The sequence below is a fragment of the Oryctolagus cuniculus genome, chromosome 8, assembly GCF_051225735.1.
Source record: "Oryctolagus cuniculus isolate XC-2025 breed Fujian yellow rabbit chromosome 8, ASM5122573v1, whole genome shotgun sequence".
NCBI classification, from domain to species: Eukaryota; Metazoa; Chordata; class Mammalia; order Lagomorpha; family Leporidae; genus Oryctolagus; species Oryctolagus cuniculus.
The window spans coordinates 96561875-96577808 of NC_142874.1; the positions used below are offsets into that span (position 1 = coordinate 96561875).

General features: G+C 45.4%; 1 protein-coding gene across 7 annotated transcripts in view; it reads left to right on the forward strand.

Moving 5' to 3' along the window:
* The window catches only part of TSPAN5 (tetraspanin 5), a 201263-nt gene extending 186638 nt beyond the window's left edge, over window positions 1-14625 (forward strand). For 6 of the 7 annotated variants that reach the window (XM_051820160.3, XM_089303074.1, XM_089303073.1 and 3 more), the window contains 5 exons: window positions 4396-4566; window positions 6736-6861; window positions 9132-9179; window positions 9288-9404; window positions 12514-14625. In XM_051820160.3, coding sequence (XP_051676120.1) covers window positions 4396-4566; window positions 6736-6861; window positions 9132-9179; window positions 9288-9404; window positions 12514-12579 — 528 coding nt within the window. In that variant the 3' untranslated portion in view covers window positions 12580-14625. The remainder of the gene's footprint in view (window positions 1-4395; window positions 4567-6735; window positions 6862-9131; window positions 9180-9287; window positions 9405-12513) is intronic. The other variant, XR_016212399.1, reaches the window with a different exon arrangement.
* Window positions 14626-15934: the final 1309 nt, after the last annotated feature.

The following is a 15934-nucleotide window of genomic DNA, read 5'->3' on the forward strand; positions in this document are numbered from 1 at the left end:
CTTGTTGGCACGATATCATGTGGGGACATCTCCATTTTGAACAAGAGCATAGGGGCTGGTGCTGTGGTGTGCCAGATCAAGCTACTCCTGTGATGCTGTCATATGTGGGCGCTGGTTGGTGTCCTGGCTGCTCCACTTCCGATCCAGCTCCCTGCTAATGGCCTGGGAGAAGCAGTGGAAGATGGCCCAAATGCTTGGGCCCCTGCCCCCACGTGGGAGACCTGCAAGAAGCTCTTGGCTCCTGGCTTCAGCCTGGCCCAGCCCTGGCTGTTGTTGCCATCTGAGGAGTGAACTGACAGATGGAGGATCTCTCTCTCTCTCTCCCCCTCTGTCTCTCCCTCTCTCTGATGTCTAAATAATAAATAAATAAATCTTAAAAAATAAACAAGAGCAAATCCCAGGATAACTAATGCAGAACTCCGGTGGCCATGCAGTCTGTGAATGCCTTCCCCAGCATTTGCACCACAGCATCTCCTGGCATCTTTGTGATGAGATCCCCAAGGACAGGGGTCTCACTCCGCCTCACCCAGGGCAACCAGGTTCTATTTTGGGCAACTGTGGCTCACAGAAGCTCTGGGAGGCTGTTTCATCTGCAAGTTGACATGAATCACGCTAACAGGGAAGCGCTGGGGGTAATTGGTCTTATGTTTAATTTAATGAGCAGCTGCTTCTCTGTTCTGTGTACATGGGTCTATGGCAGGAATGGCTTGATTCCCAAGTCCCCATCTGCCTTACGTGCCAGGTCCCTCCTTTTTCTCACAAATACTTCACAGAGAGCCATGGAGCTCTGAGGATGGCTTTGTCCTTGACCATGATCTGCCAACCTGCCAGTCTTCTTGCAATGAGGTACTTCCAAGTACTGAGCTCACCCCACTTAGCTTTCTGTAGTCTGATTGGGCCGTATCATACCTGCTGCTACTCTTTGATCAGATAAAGCTTTAATTTCCAAACTTTGAAGGGAAGCCAGCCCTTTAATATGATTTAGTTGGATATGGTTTCTTTTATAATGGTAGTACCTTTAGTAGACTTTGTTTTTGTATTGAAGATAATGGAGTTAATTGAACACTCAGAAATAGACACATTTCTCAAAATCAGCACCTTAATTTACAAAGTTCTCTATTGGAAATAAAGAATTATAATTTTTTCTGATTTTTTTAAAGTCTTGGAGAATATGTAAAAATGGCCTCTCTCCACATTTAGCACAAACCATGAAAACTGTCCCAGAATATCCTTAGCCTGACATTTAAGGTACTCATGTTCCACTTTAGAGTCCTGGAGTTCCAGTCACAGCTCCAGCTCCCGAGGCCAGCTTCCTACTAATGCTCAATTCTTGAGCAGTGGTGGCTTAAGTAATTGAAATCCTGCCACCCACAGAGGAGAGCTGGACTGTGCTCCCAGATTTGGTCCAGCCCAGCCCCAGCCATGCAGGCATGAAGTAGAGTAGTGAACCAGCAGATGGGAAGGATTTTCTGTCAGTCTGGTCTGTCTCTCTGCTTATCAAATAAATAAGTTTTGTAACTGAGCCCAGAATATCCTTTGAGCACGAGCTATGAGATAATTAGGCGGTAAATGTCCACTTGACCCCGCACATCCTTAAGGATCTGATGTCATGGGGCTGGTGTTGTAGCACAGTGGGTTAAGCCACAGCTTGTGACACCGGCATCCCATATGGCAGCACTGATTTGAATCCTAGCTGTTCTTCTTCCAGTCCAGCTCCCTGCTAAGAAGCCTGGGAAAGCAGTGGATGCTGGCGCAAGTACTTGGGCCTGTGCTGTCAACATGGGAGACCAGGATGGAGTTTCTGGCACCTAGCTTCTGCTTGGACTGGCTCCAACCACTGCAGCCATCTAGGGATTGAACCAGTAGTTGGAAGATTTCTCTCTCTCTCTCTCTCTCTCTAACTCTGCCTTTCAAATAAGTAAATCTTAAGGGGAAAAAACCTGATACACACACACACACACACACACATACACACACACACATATATATATACATATATATATATATATATAAAAGACCAGGAGAACTGCTAAAGGAAAATCCAGGCAGCAAGCAACTGGGAAATAAAAGTGGAGTTTCCTAACTTTGGCTGAGGCCTGTGGATGAAGCTCCAATCAGTGTCCACCCTTTTGGGGTAAGCTAACTTCACAGGGCCTGGGGCTTGAAAGTCCCTGCCATATATTTTATATGAATTGAATTTTGACCCAATTTTTTTAAAAAAAATTATTTATTTATTTATTTGAAAGTCAGGTTACAGAGAGAGAAGTCTTCCATTCATGGGTTCACTCCACAAATGGCTGCAATGGCAGGAGCTGAGCTGATCTGAAGCCAAGAGCCAGGAGCTTCTTCTGGGTTCCCCCTTGGGTACAGGGGCCAAAATACCTGGGCCGTCTTCTACTGCTTTCCCAGGCACATTAGCAGAGAGCCGGTTACAAAGCGGAGCAGCCGGGACTTGAACTGGCATCCATATGGGATGCGGGCGCTGCAGATAGTGGCTTACCCTGCTGCGCCACAGTGCCAGCCCCTGGACTCAATTTTTTATATGTATATTAAGTAACATGATGAGAAAATTTACCAGAGGAGCTGGAAAATGAACTTCCCTAACCTTTATGGAGGTGAGAACAAAAATCTAATTAAAACCGGGGCTGATTTCCATGCTGGTGTTTTAAGTGTGCAGTCATGCGTGCTCACTATGATTTGATTGTTTCCATGGTGTGAGAACAGTCCTACTTACATGCATAGGGGAGTGCCCAATAAAGACAGGGGAGCTGCTTGATACCAGGGGCAGGCACTGAGCAAATGTGATGTATTTTTCCCCCGCTTGTCCTGTTTTGTAGATTGAGAAATGCTTAATTTGAAGTTGGTACTGCCAATGATAATTAAGAACTGTTTAGAAGCTCTTTCTAGTCAACTCATCGCAGACAATTACCAGGAGTTCCATGGAAACCTGAGAGACGGGGCTGGAGGATCTAGTGTGGGTCCCAAACCGTGGAATCCTAGACTCTGCTAGGCAGTGTTTTCCTCCTTCCACTCCCCAGTCCTGTCTTCCACCAGAGTCTGGCACTTGGCACCCTGGAGGAGCGCTGTCCAATACAGGACAACCGACGTGCAGTCGCCCCACCCCACTGGCTTCTCCCACCTTCCCTGCCCCCAAGTCACCTGAGGTCTTTGAAGGCAGGGTATGGTCTTCCTCATCCTTGCATCTGCAAGGCAGTCATTCAGCAGATGTTTGCTGAATGAATAACCGTGGGCATTTGGCCCTGTATCCCTTTAATCAGTTCACTGTGTGGCTGCACCCCTCCACCAGTGCTGTCTGGCTCTTTGATGTCTCCTTGCTGAATTCACAGACTGCAGACTGCTCGGCCCCCTCCGCCCGCCTTGCCTTTCACTCTGCAGCCTCCAGGACCTCAGCCCAGCTGGGGTGGCCCTTCGCAGCCCCACTTCTCCATTGTAGTGCAAGGGTTTGAGAAGGGTCAGCATGTGGAGGTGGTGGGAGGTAGACAGAACCATAGGCGGCAACAAGAAGTTGGTATGACTAAGAGGAGGCTTTTCCGAGTGTTCTGATGGGCGGGAAGTTTCTCTGGAGTTCTAGACAATTACTGCGCTGCTTTATGGCTGCTCCCTTTCAGCTCCTGTTGCGTCAGCGAGCCGGGAGTCCGCCTCTGGCTGCAGTTTGATGTTATTTAAAATGTTTCCTGAGCCTGGTGCTTTCCTGGGGAAGGTGTGCATGTCTAGCATTCCTGAGAAAGCCCTTAACCCAGGGGTTTTGTTTCCATGCTGGGAAATTATCTTGTTGTCACAGTCACTCCCCACTCCCACTCCCACCTCCCAACTTCCTCCTTGACCTCTTCATCTAAGATGAACGGATCTGTTATTTTATGTGGTACAGCAGGTGCAAAAGGGGAATTAAAATGGTGTCTGAGTCCATAAAAGCAATAGGTTGCACCCAGAATCAAGGCCACAATAACAAATGGCAGGCGACCTTAAAATAATGGAGTAGGCTATCTTTTGAGTGAGAAAAAGCTTACTAGAGTTGGGGGCAGGTCATTGTTGAAGCATCTGGCAGTACATTAATCATGAGAAACTCATTAGGCCTTAATGTGGGTCTAATGAGAAATTCCTATTATTCATGTTTGCTTATGGGTTTATTGGTTAATTACCAAATGGAACACCAGAGATCCTAAAGTGTGATTATGAAATTATTTTTAATTTTTAGAAATCCTTTCTTGGAGTGTAATACTGTATTAATGAGCCTTAAGAAACTGAAGATCATCTGCTTTGGAGATGTGTAACAATTGAATGTAATTACAAAGCTTTTCAGAGCGGAACCATTTAACTCTATATGATCACAGTAGCCCTTATAACTGTTCCCTGTGTATGTGTCTTTTGTCCTAGTTTTCTGTGTTCCTGGGAATTATTTTCTTCCTGGAGCTTACTGCTGGGGTTCTGGCATTTGTTTTCAAAGACTGGATCAAAGACCAGCTGTATTTCTTTATAAACAACAACATCAGAGCGTACAGAGATGACATTGATTTGCAAAACCTCATAGACTTCACCCAGGAATATGTAAGTTTAAATTTGGTTTATTTTCAAGTTGGAAATCTTTTCAAAATGATGACCCCAAGTGAAAACTCTTCCTGGCTTCTGCATCTCTGCCAGCGGGAAACTGCCTCTGCCTTGGGTGCATGGTTTTCTGTTTGTTTGCTCTGTTGTTTATTGTTTTCTGACTTGCTCTATGGCATAGAGGCTTTGCAGCCTAAGAAGAAATATCCCATTTTTATTGTTTCAATTTCTATTGAATTAGAAGATTCCTAAGCAAAAGGTTACAATTACAGTTGTCCTTTCCTATCAACATTTGAAGGGCATTGCTTTGTTAGAGGTTTACAGTTTTATTTGATTATTAAATTTGGGTCCTTTCTTGTTTCTTACCTCCATATATCACAGCCCATAACAGTGTACTTAATAGGATATTTGTCTACAAGTTTCCCACAGTATGGTGACCCAGATGTTATCATAACACATGCAGTTGAAACCACAAGTTAAGAAACTCCTGAGGCCTAGAGGCTTCTCACAAGTGAAGAAGCTGTGCATGCTGGACTGGCCGACTCCAGGTCTCCGTCCACAACTGTGTGATGGCTCCTGCAGTGTACACCAAAGGGGCAGTTGTGCTCAGAATACAAAGTGGAATAAACAAGGGGCCCGAAGACACAGGGCTGGTGCCAAAATCTGATTAGCTCTGTGACCGCGGGCTGATGGGGCCTTGACTTATTTCCCCAGAACTAAAGTGGAAATAGTACCAGCTACAGGCTCACTCACAAGATGGTGATAGCATCTAATGAGATGCACGTGGCTGTGTGGTAGGTATGAGGTGTCACCGGACAAACTGGCCATTTTTCCCCTGCACCGAGAGATTGGATAAGCCGAGTGGGCCTGGTTGGCAGTGTCTGTGCCGTTAACGTTCATGGCCAATAGGAGCCCAAGAGACCAGTGACCTTCTTTGGGTTAGACAATTTTCCAGAATGAGCTGGAGCCGCCCAGCTAGAGGGCAACCTCAGTGGCACGGGCACCGACCATGAGGGAGGCCACCCTTCTGCTTTCGGCACTTGGCACTGAGCTGAGTTGTGTCGGTTTCATTGCGTAGCAGCAACGGTTGTGTGGAGTAAACTGTAGCTGGGGTGTGGGGTTGAGCCCTGTCTCATTTCTGAGAGATGACAGACCTGATGGAGCTTTGTAGCCACATCTGGGGATGCACGAGCCACGCCCTGGGAGGAACAGATGAGTGTGAAGAGACAGACACGCATACACCTTCCCCAGGGATGCTGTCGGCTTGATGTGGAAATGCTATTATTTCATGTGATTTTAGGTTTCTGTCATGGAACGTAATGTTTTGAAGTAGCTATTGTTCCTGAACTCCATAGCGTGATCCAGGCTTGATAATTTATTTAACTGAGAGAAATAGAGAGAGTCTTACTCAGGGGAGTGGGGTTTGGGCTTGTAGAAAAATCAGGGTCCCTTCAAGATGCACCAATGTTAACAACTTGTTTGTTTTATTTTAATCAGGTCGCTGGCTTTTTAAAGTTGGAAATGTAAACACACGCTCTTTAAAAAAATGTTCAGAGTAGAAACAAATATGATGAAAATAAGTCCCTAGAACATGGGGGGCTGATGGATAGATTCACTCTTTCAATTGTGGTGGCTTTGTGATGTATACAGCTGTTGAAACTTATTGAATTACACACTTTGAAGATATGCATTTTATGCATGTCAGTCATACCTCAGTAAAACATTGTTTTAGAAACTGTGTTAAAACATAAATCAAAAAATTTTAAGGCCTCTGGGTACCCAACCCATAGCCCCAGTTGCCTTCTCCAAGACACTGCTACTGTTCATGTCTTGTCTGTGCTTCTGGAATGTTCTCATTTCTCCTTCTAGAGTGTACTCAATCCAAACAGATCTTGTTCTAACTGGGCCCTGCCGTGCAGCTGCCGGCCCTTCTGCCAACACGATGGGTCTCCCCAGTCGTGTAAACCAGAGGCCAGCACATCCTTACAGACCTTCAGCCCGAATTACTTTGGAAGCTTTGACAGGGGTCATTTAGGCTCCGTCTGACTTAAATTCTGATAGAACAGAGAAGGTTAGAGCTGGCCGAAGCCGGGTGTTGTTCTGGCGGGTGTGAGTGTAGGCACCTGGTCGCCTCCAAGGTGAGATGTTCTAACTCTCTCCTGTTTGCTCTAGTGGCAGTGCTGTGGGGCTTTTGGAGCTGATGATTGGAACCTAAATATTTACTTCAATTGCACAGATTCCAATGCAAGTCGAGAGCGATGCGGCGTGCCCTTCTCCTGTTGCACTAAAGACCCGGCAGTAAGTGAGCGCCAGCCCCCTGCGGGCCTGTGCTGCGCATCCCCTTGAGCGCGTGTGGGATGGGCACGGTGGTTCTCTTCCTGAAACCGCTTTTCACCTGCTTACTCATCATTGTAGCTTGCGTAGGGGGTGTAGCGCTCAGATCTTCCTGGTAGGAGTCCTCATCGCCAAGGTTCACTTAGCAGCCGGTGATGGTTCCTGTTCTGAGCCTTCCTGGGCATTAGCTCATTCACGTTCAGGACATTGCCACCAGCAGCCTCCACCATTGTCCCCCTTTTCCTGGGGAAGAAGCCAAGGCACCTGGAGAATCCCAGGGCCTGCCATTGATGGAGTGGAGCAGCGGCAAAGCCAGGCACTTGCTGCGTCACCTGTTGTTCCTTCTTCAGGAGGACAGGCTCATAGGCGAGCTCTCTGCTTGGTGTCTTTGTCCCCACTTAGTTCTGGGCAAAGTATTAGGAACAGGTGGAGAGTCTGAGACAAGATAGGGCTGGACTGTATGGTGGGACGACTGGAGCCACTCAGACTCTTGGATGTCCTAATGACCATGGCAATTGCAGCTTATATTTTATTTTCCAAATTAGATGTGTTTGGAACACATATAGTAAATATAAATGTAAAACCTCTTCATCAACCGCCCCTTTCTACTACGTGTTTGGTGGTTTGGGGGGCCGACTCCTGTGCCTGGTTCCTAGGATGACTTCAAACACAACTCGCTCATCATACGTGAAAGGCCAGAGTTGAGTGTTGGAAAAGCAAGCGTGAGAGTCAGTGCTGCTCTCGTCCCTGCATGCTCCTAACCTCAGCCCTCTGGGGACTCTTCAGCCTGCCCCTGGCCCTTCAGGCCCTAAGTGTCCTCCCCCAGACCTGCCCGTCCACCAACCAGCAGAGCACTGAGTGCAGTGGTAGAAGGTGCTAGGCGGAAGCCTGGCTGGTTAGCAGGGGCCATGGTCTGAGGTGGGAAAGCAGGCCTGTCCTACCCGCGGGGCTCAGCCCTGCCTGTTTCTATGGCTCTGAAGGAGGTTGAGACTCACTCAGGATGGTGTTCTGAGGCCTTCCACGCTGGTTCCTTCCCTTCTCTCCTCTGAGAAGGGCCAACTGGCAGCACAGCAGTGGGCTCAGGGCCTAAGGCACCTGCTCCAGCCCCTGTCTGGGCTCTCCCCGCCCGCAGCTCCTGTCCAATATTGGCTTCTGTTAGAACTCTGAAGACTGTTAGAAGGTGTTAGGCCTCCCTCTGAAAGCCAGATCCTCTGAGTAAAGAGACCTCACTCCATAAACTCAAAGCTAATCACAGCGCCCCCACTCCTTGTACAGGGGGAAATAAGCTAACCCAGAAAAGCAGAACCTTGTTTCTGATGAGGCCCTAGGAGCTGTGTGGTATGTAAGCAGGGTGCCATTTTGGTTTTTAGTTATTAAAGTGAAGCATTCCCACTGAAAAACCATTTAAGTAAAGCAGAAGTATATAGATTAAAATGTAGACAACTGGAATATTATTCAACTATAAAAAAAGAATCAAATTCTGTCACTTGCTGCAGAGTGGTTGGATCTAAAGGACGTGATGTTGAGTGGAATAAGCCAGATACAGAAAGACAAATATCGCATGTTCTCCCTTATATGTAGAAAAGAGAGGAAGGCATGCAAGCCAGCCCATGTCTATTAGTTCTGTTGCAAATAGTGTTTTGTCTTTGTTTAAATATTTATTCAACAAATTGATAGGAATTGTATACTACTGTGGTATTTTTAAATTTATACAAGTCAAGTTGAACATCTTTTTATTTGATTATTGTTATAGCCCTTTCCTATTTTCCTGCTGGACCATGGACTTTTTATTTGTTGAATTCTTTATTTAGTAGAGCCATTAAGCCTTTGACTACAATGTAAATTAAAAAATAAACTATTTAGTTAAAAATAATTTAAGTATAGAAACCCCCCCAAGAAGAGCCTAAGTAGAGATAGTCATCATGCCCCTTCAATGTGGTTTTAACCTGTGACTCCAGGTCTCTACACTCTATTTACCTCTGCCAAATCCTTTCTAGTATTCCCTCAGCCGCAGGTTTTCTCCATTTGTAAAAAAGGAGAAACTTACCTACTTCTCAAGATTCTTATGATAACGACATAAGGTGAAGATAGACAGTGTTCACCACAGTGCCATGGTCTGTGTGCTAAGATACACAGTGTCTTACTGACATATCACAGGGCTCTTCTGCTCATTCCCAGGAGGGCACTCTGTATAACAAGAGTGAGTTACAGCTTTCTCTTTTTTTCTTCACCAGGAAGATGTCATCAACACTCAGTGTGGCTATGATGCCAGGCAAAAACCAGTAAGTGGACCTCATTTTGTTGTTGCTTAGCACAAAGAGTGTTGGAGGAGCTTTTGCATGGTTTGGTGCTGTCTGTGTGACACTCTGCTCTTCTTTTCCTTTATAAAGGAAGTTGACCAGCAGATTGTAATCTACACAAAAGGCTGTGTGCCCCAGTTTGAGAAGTGGTTGCAGGACAATTTAACCATCGTGGCTGGCATATTCATAGGCATTGCATTGCTGCAGGTAAGACAAAGGTTCTTTGTGGGTATCACAGGGAAAGGACCCCCTGGGGGAGCTCTCTCAGGACAGGAGCTTTGTTTAATCACCTGCTGTCATAGCTTGTAAGACACATTAGATGGCTTGGGAATAGAACTAAAGTATTTGTTCTGTGCTGTATCAAGGCTCTGGCTTTAGATCCTGTACACTTTATGAAACCTGTTTTTGTTTTCAAGATGGAGAAATCAATTGGGTCAGCAGTAGCCTGCTGGCATTCCATCATGTCCCTGGGCTCACTGTGATAACTGGGGCAGACGTGAATTGTCAGAAGTAGGTCTCAGTGGTAAGAGTAAGGCTTTTGGGAGGTTCAGAGAGTTACAGTACCCTCTCTCTGTGTGAACCACCTTTCCTCCTAAGCACTCTGAAGAGCTGGACTGTTCATATTGTTGATGTGTTGCCTTCCTTGTGGGGTCACAAACAGGGCACATAGTCAAGAGAAATGAAGGAAGATGCAAATGAGTGGAAAGACACCTTGTGTTCACTGATGGCAAGACAATGTTGTTAAAGGTGACAGTACTCAAACTGATCTACTGAAACCATGCAATCTCCATCAAAATTCTAGCCACCTTTTTAGCCCAAAATAGATGAATCTGTCCTGAATTCATATGGAAATACAAAGGACCCAGAAGAGCCAAAAGGAACTTGAAAAAGATGAATAAAAGTTGGAGAACTCATAGTTCCCAATTTCTGCAGAGCTACAGTAAACAAGATGGCATGTATTCAAGTAAGGTTAGCCATCATAGATCAGTGAGCTGAAAATCCAGAAAGAAACCCATATATTAATGGTCAGTTGATTTATGACAAAGGAACCAACCCATTCAATAAAGAAAGAGCAGTCTGTCTTCAACAAATGGTGCTGGAAACCTGAATATCTATGTACTTCACAGCTTATATAAATATTAACTCAACATAGATCAAAGGCCTAAATTTAAGAGCTACTTCTCCATTTTAAGATAGAGAAGTCAGTTGGATCAGTAGTTACCTGCTGACATTCCATCATTTCTGTGATCTTGATAATATTTCATGGGAACAGACATGAGTGGTCAGGAGATCTCAGTGGTAAGGGTAAGACTTGGGGAAGCTTCACTATGAAACCCTAGAAGAGAACATAAATGTGGATGTTCATAGCTATAGATTAGGCATTGTTTTCTTAGCTATGACACCAAAAACACCAACCAAAGAAACTGTGTATCAGTAGGACTTTATCAAAATTAAAAGATTCTATATTGAAAATGATACCCTCAAGAAACTGAAAATATAACCCACAAAATGGAAGAAAACATTTGTAAATCATTTTCCTATAAGGATCTAATAACTGCACTATATAAACAACTTTATAAATAGTCAACAATAAAAAGAAAAATCCAGTTTTAAAATAGGCATCAACATTTCTCCAAAGAAGATAAAATTGGCTAATACGTACATAAAAAAAAAAAAAAAACAAAATCATTAGTCATTAAAAATGTAAATCCAAATCATGGTGAGACACTGTTTCACATCCTTGAAGATGACTATAATGAAAAAGGCAGACAATAACAAGCATTGTTGAAGATGTGAAGAAATTGGAACCTTTATAAATTGCTGGAGAGAATGAAACTGGTACAGCCTCTTTTGAAAACAATTTGGTAGTTCCTAACAGGTTACACATAGAATTACCTTGTGATCCATCAATTCTACTTGTAGGAATATCCCCAAAGGAACTGAAAACATACATTCACAAAAAATAGAAATATTTAAAAATAAATAAAAAATAAAAAACATTTGCACAACTGTCCACAGCACATTATTCACAGTAACCAAAAAGTGGAAACAATGAAAATACCTACCAACTGATAAGAGGATAAGCACATAGCACAACCATGTGAAGGGGCAGTATTGAGCCATCAGAAGGGATGAACCAATCTTCACAAAGAGTCACCTTGGCTTCCTACTTCAAAGTACTTGGATGGAACCTAGCACTGATTCTGCACCTGGCCTGTCACTCAGTCAGCCCTTCTCCACCTTTTCACAGTACCATTTGACTGCCTTTGACCCCCCCTCCACACCTCTCCTTAGTCACCATGACAACGGCATCCCCTTCGAAAGTGCATCAAACCTATCTCAAGGACCCAGTGGCTGCCATCAGCTGCCAGATCAACCTGTTACATCTCTCTGCCCGTGTCCAAGGCAATACAACTTATCTCAGGAGAGGCAGCGTGCTGAGAAATCGATGAAGTTGGAGAACCAGTGAGGTGGCCACACCTTCACTCTCAGAGAACACTGGGAGAGTAGGCTACGTAGAGAGAGTGCGCTTCTACCTGGAGAACACACTTGACTACCAGAAATGCTCAAACTGGCCTCTGACCAAAGGGACCCTCACTAAGTGACTTCATTAGCTGCATGAGCAGGTGAAATCCATCAAGGAATTAAGTGACCACATAAGTAACTTGCATCTCGAATCTGACTTGGCTGACTATCTCCTTAACAAACACACCCTGGGAGACAGCGATAGTGAGAGCTAAGCCTTAGGCTAACTTCCCCACGGGCGTGAGATGACTTCTGTGGTCACCAAGGCAGGTACAAATATGTTGGGGTTACTTTTAACCTTCCTGGAAGTTTGACCAAAACGGTTACTTAAGATTAATTGATACTGTTCCTTCAAAAAAAGAAAATTGTCCACTCTGTGTCTCCAAAATAATTGAGCTACTTACTGGTATATGTATCTGAACCCTGAAAACATTTTATTACATGAGAAAAGACACAAAATCCATACTGTATGATTCCATTTACATGAAATGTCCAGAATAGGCAAAGTAGATTAGTGGTTGCCAGGCTATAGGGAGGGGGTGATGGAAACGACTCTGATGGGTACAGGGTTTTCTTTCTGGGGTAATGTTGTATAATTAGATAGTGGTGATAGTTGCATAGCCTTGTGAATATATTAAAACCCACTGAATTATACATGATCAAAGGATATAACTTTATATGAATGATTGAAAGTCTTTGATTGAAGAAAAAAATGGGACACAGTGGCCAAGGGAAAGCTCAGTGAAGTTGGGAGTTTCACCCTTTGACTCACTTTTCTTTCTTTTCTCAGATTTTTGGGATCTGCCTGGCCCAGAATTTGGTTAGTGATATTGAAGCTGTCAGGGCTAGCTGGTGAGCCCTTGCTACAGCCCTGTAAGACACTGGACCTGTAAGACCCAGCCTTTGCGACCCTCCCACGTGCCGAACTGATACCCACGCTGCACGGACCCGCATCCAGAGGCCTCCTGCAACCCACCTGAGGGAGCTGCCAAGAACTTGTTTCGTGGGGGTGAACCTGGGCAATGCTGCTCACTGACAGAATTTTTTTTTAAACAAATAACCAGTATGAAAGTTGTTGCGCCGTGAATCTCTACTGTAGCCGTGAGTTATGGATGGTTGGATGTGTACCAAAAAAGAAAAGAAGGGAGGGTGGGGGACCTGGCTGCGCTTGGAATTGCGGAAGACTCAGTCTTGTCCTCTACTTCAGCAACTACTCATCCCCCCCTCGAGGGACTGCCTCTGTCCTCCAGCCTGAAGAAGCTCATCTGCTTTGAAATGCAGCGCTTACCTGGCAGCACACTGGCTTTTGGGCATCCTACCACATACAGTTATTTCAAGAAACTGAAGAAGAAAACATCTTGTGTTTGGGTTCAGAGTTTTTGATCATGTCCAGCTGGTGACTCGGGTGGGCACCCTTGGTCTGTCCTGGGGTGTCTCCTTATCAGAGAGGTGGTATGTCCCATGGGCAGTCAGCAGCAAGTGTTGGAAGACTCAATGATGCCATATTTTAGCAAGATTGAGCTTTTTTCTAAGTATGATTGAGCTTTATCCGTAAAATCCAAGGAGAAAATGAGGTTAATGAGAGGCATTAGTGAAATCCTCCCTCCCCCTCCCCCACCAAATCTGTAGTTGGATTCTTTGGAAATTCTGGACTACCCTGAGTTGTTTTACTGTTTTGTTTTATGTTCTTTGTCTCTCAAAGGTGAAAGCTATGAACAGTTCCTCTTAAATTTTAAAGTGCTTTCTTACTCAGCTTGAATATTATTTTTTTTAATAATCTTAACCTGTAACCTGCATGACCTTTGAATCTGAACCCATAGTCTCCCTTTCCTGCCATCTTGCCTACAGACCTTTGGAACTGTCAGTCTGCATTTATTCCATGGGTTCACAGCCTTGGGACGATGCGGAGTGGCATCCCAGCCTGGCTGGGAAGTACTAGCTGTGCCATCGCACATGCTTCCACGGACTCAGGGTCCATTCCAGTGGCCTCTCCTGCACCTTCCCGTTTCTCTTCTTTGAATGGAATTGAAGCCAATTCCAAAACAGTGTTGACGCAATCAAAAAGCTTCCACTGGGTGTTTCTTGCAGTTTTAGTTTGCTGTTATTAACAAAAGGAAATAGTGCATGGCCGGAACCCCTTCTGTTCTCTTACTGTAGAGCAGCTGTCAGGATGGTAACAAAGCACAAATATTCTGGAAGGGAGCGCACGAGAGCGGGGCACATGTTCTGAGACACAAGGTGGGAAGCCATTTCCAGTGCTGCTGTCCCTGCCCCACCCCGGGTGGGAGGGACAAGTTTTGCTGGTTTTGCTGGTGTCTATTGGATCCTGCCCTCCTGGGGGGTAAATATTAGGGTGTGGATTGCTAGGGACACCACAGGCATGTTTTACAGTGGTGACACATGTGCTGGACACAACTGGGCAGCTGGCTTAGCATACTTCATGAACCGTCAGCCCCAGGTGGCATCGCAGTAACTGATGTGTCCGTCTGCTTAGAGAAAGGATAGGAATTCTTTCAAAATCTCATCTCCACCATTTGGGTGTGTAGGATTCTGCATGTGTGTGTTTGTGTCTCTGTGTAGGTAGAGATGCCCATTCTGTATTCTGCCTGTAAGGTTATCTTCTTTCATCCCTGCCCCGGCACAGTTGTCATTTTGTAATGTCATCCCAACGTGGAGAAGACTTGAGTTCTCCAACTGGCACTTTTGTCTTTTTATTACCTCAGTGAACTCCATCTGACCAGTTGATTCAGAATCAGGCAAGATCCCCACCCTTTGAGACATCCAGCGAAAGGCCAAACGGCAAGTCCGAGTGAGTTTTAAATTTTAATTAATCGCCCTTTATTTTTTACACTTGAGAGTGATTGTAATCAAGGCTGTCATGAATAAACTTGGTTCTACCTTACATGGACTTATGTCTTTCTTCTTCTTTATCTCTCTCTTGAAATTGTCAACGTCTCTAATCCAGTGGTTCACAGATTGTTTCCTGCATCAGAGTTTGCCCCATTCCTAAAACTTCTGACTTAGTAGATCCAGGGTGGGCTCAAAGTTTGTGTTTCTGACAAGTTCTCCAGTGAGGCTGTTGCCATTGTCTGGGAAGCACTGCTGTGATTCGGTTCTCTAGGAGGGGAAGGAATGGGGTAAAGTGTGGTTGTGGAGGGAAATGTCTGTCTGCACCGCCCATTGTGGACTGAAGAGAGACCCCGGTCCCTGAGGTTCTAGTGTACTGGGTACAGTGGCCTGGGGACCATGCAAAACCCAGATCACCAGGCCCTTCCCTGAGCAGTTCTGGATGGGGTCCAAGGGTGGGAACATTTTTAGAGCTGCTGTGAAAATTGGATGCACAGGGGGATTTGAAACTTATGGACCTGGATAAATGTTGTTGATGATGTGTGCAACTTTTTGTTATAATAAAACTTCTTGAAGTCCCTTGGAGCAGGAATCCTCAAAGCTCTTTAAGAACTAGTCACAGGGCCGGTGCTGTGGCATAGCGGGTAAAGTCACTGCCTGCAGTGCCAGCATCCCATATGGGAGCCAGTTCGTGACCCAGCTGCTCCACTTCTGATCAAGGTCTCTGCTATGGCCTGGGAAGGCAGTAGAAGATGGCCCAAGTCCTTCGCCCCCTGCACCCGCGTGGGAGACCCGGAAGAATCTCCTGGCTCCTGGCTTTGGATCTCTGCAGTTCCGGCTGGTGTGGCCAATTGAGGAGTGAACCAGAGGATAGAGGACCCTTTCTCTCTCTCCTAATCTCTGTGTTACTCTGATTTTCAAATAAATAAATAAATCTCAAAAAAAAAAAAACAAAAAAAACAAAAAAAAACTAGTCACCTGTGACTCAATACTGCAAGGGGAGACATGTCTTTTTTTTTTTTCTTCTTTATAAGATTTATTTATTTGGGCTGGCGCCGCAGCTCACTAGGCTAATCCTCCACCTTTGGCGCTGGCACCCCAGGTTCTAGTCCCAGTTGGGGCACCGGATTCTGTCCCGGTTGCTCCTCTTCCAGTCCAGCTCTCTGCTACAGCCCAGGAAGGCAACGGAGGATGACCCAAGTGCTAGGGCCCTGCACCCTCGTGGGAGACCAGGAAGAAGCATCTGGCTCCTGGCTTTGGATCGCCGAAGCGCGCTGGCTGTAGCAGCCATTTGGGGGGGTGAGCCAATGGAGGGAAGACCTTTCTCTCTCTCTTTCTCTCTAACTTTCCCTGTCAAAAAAAAA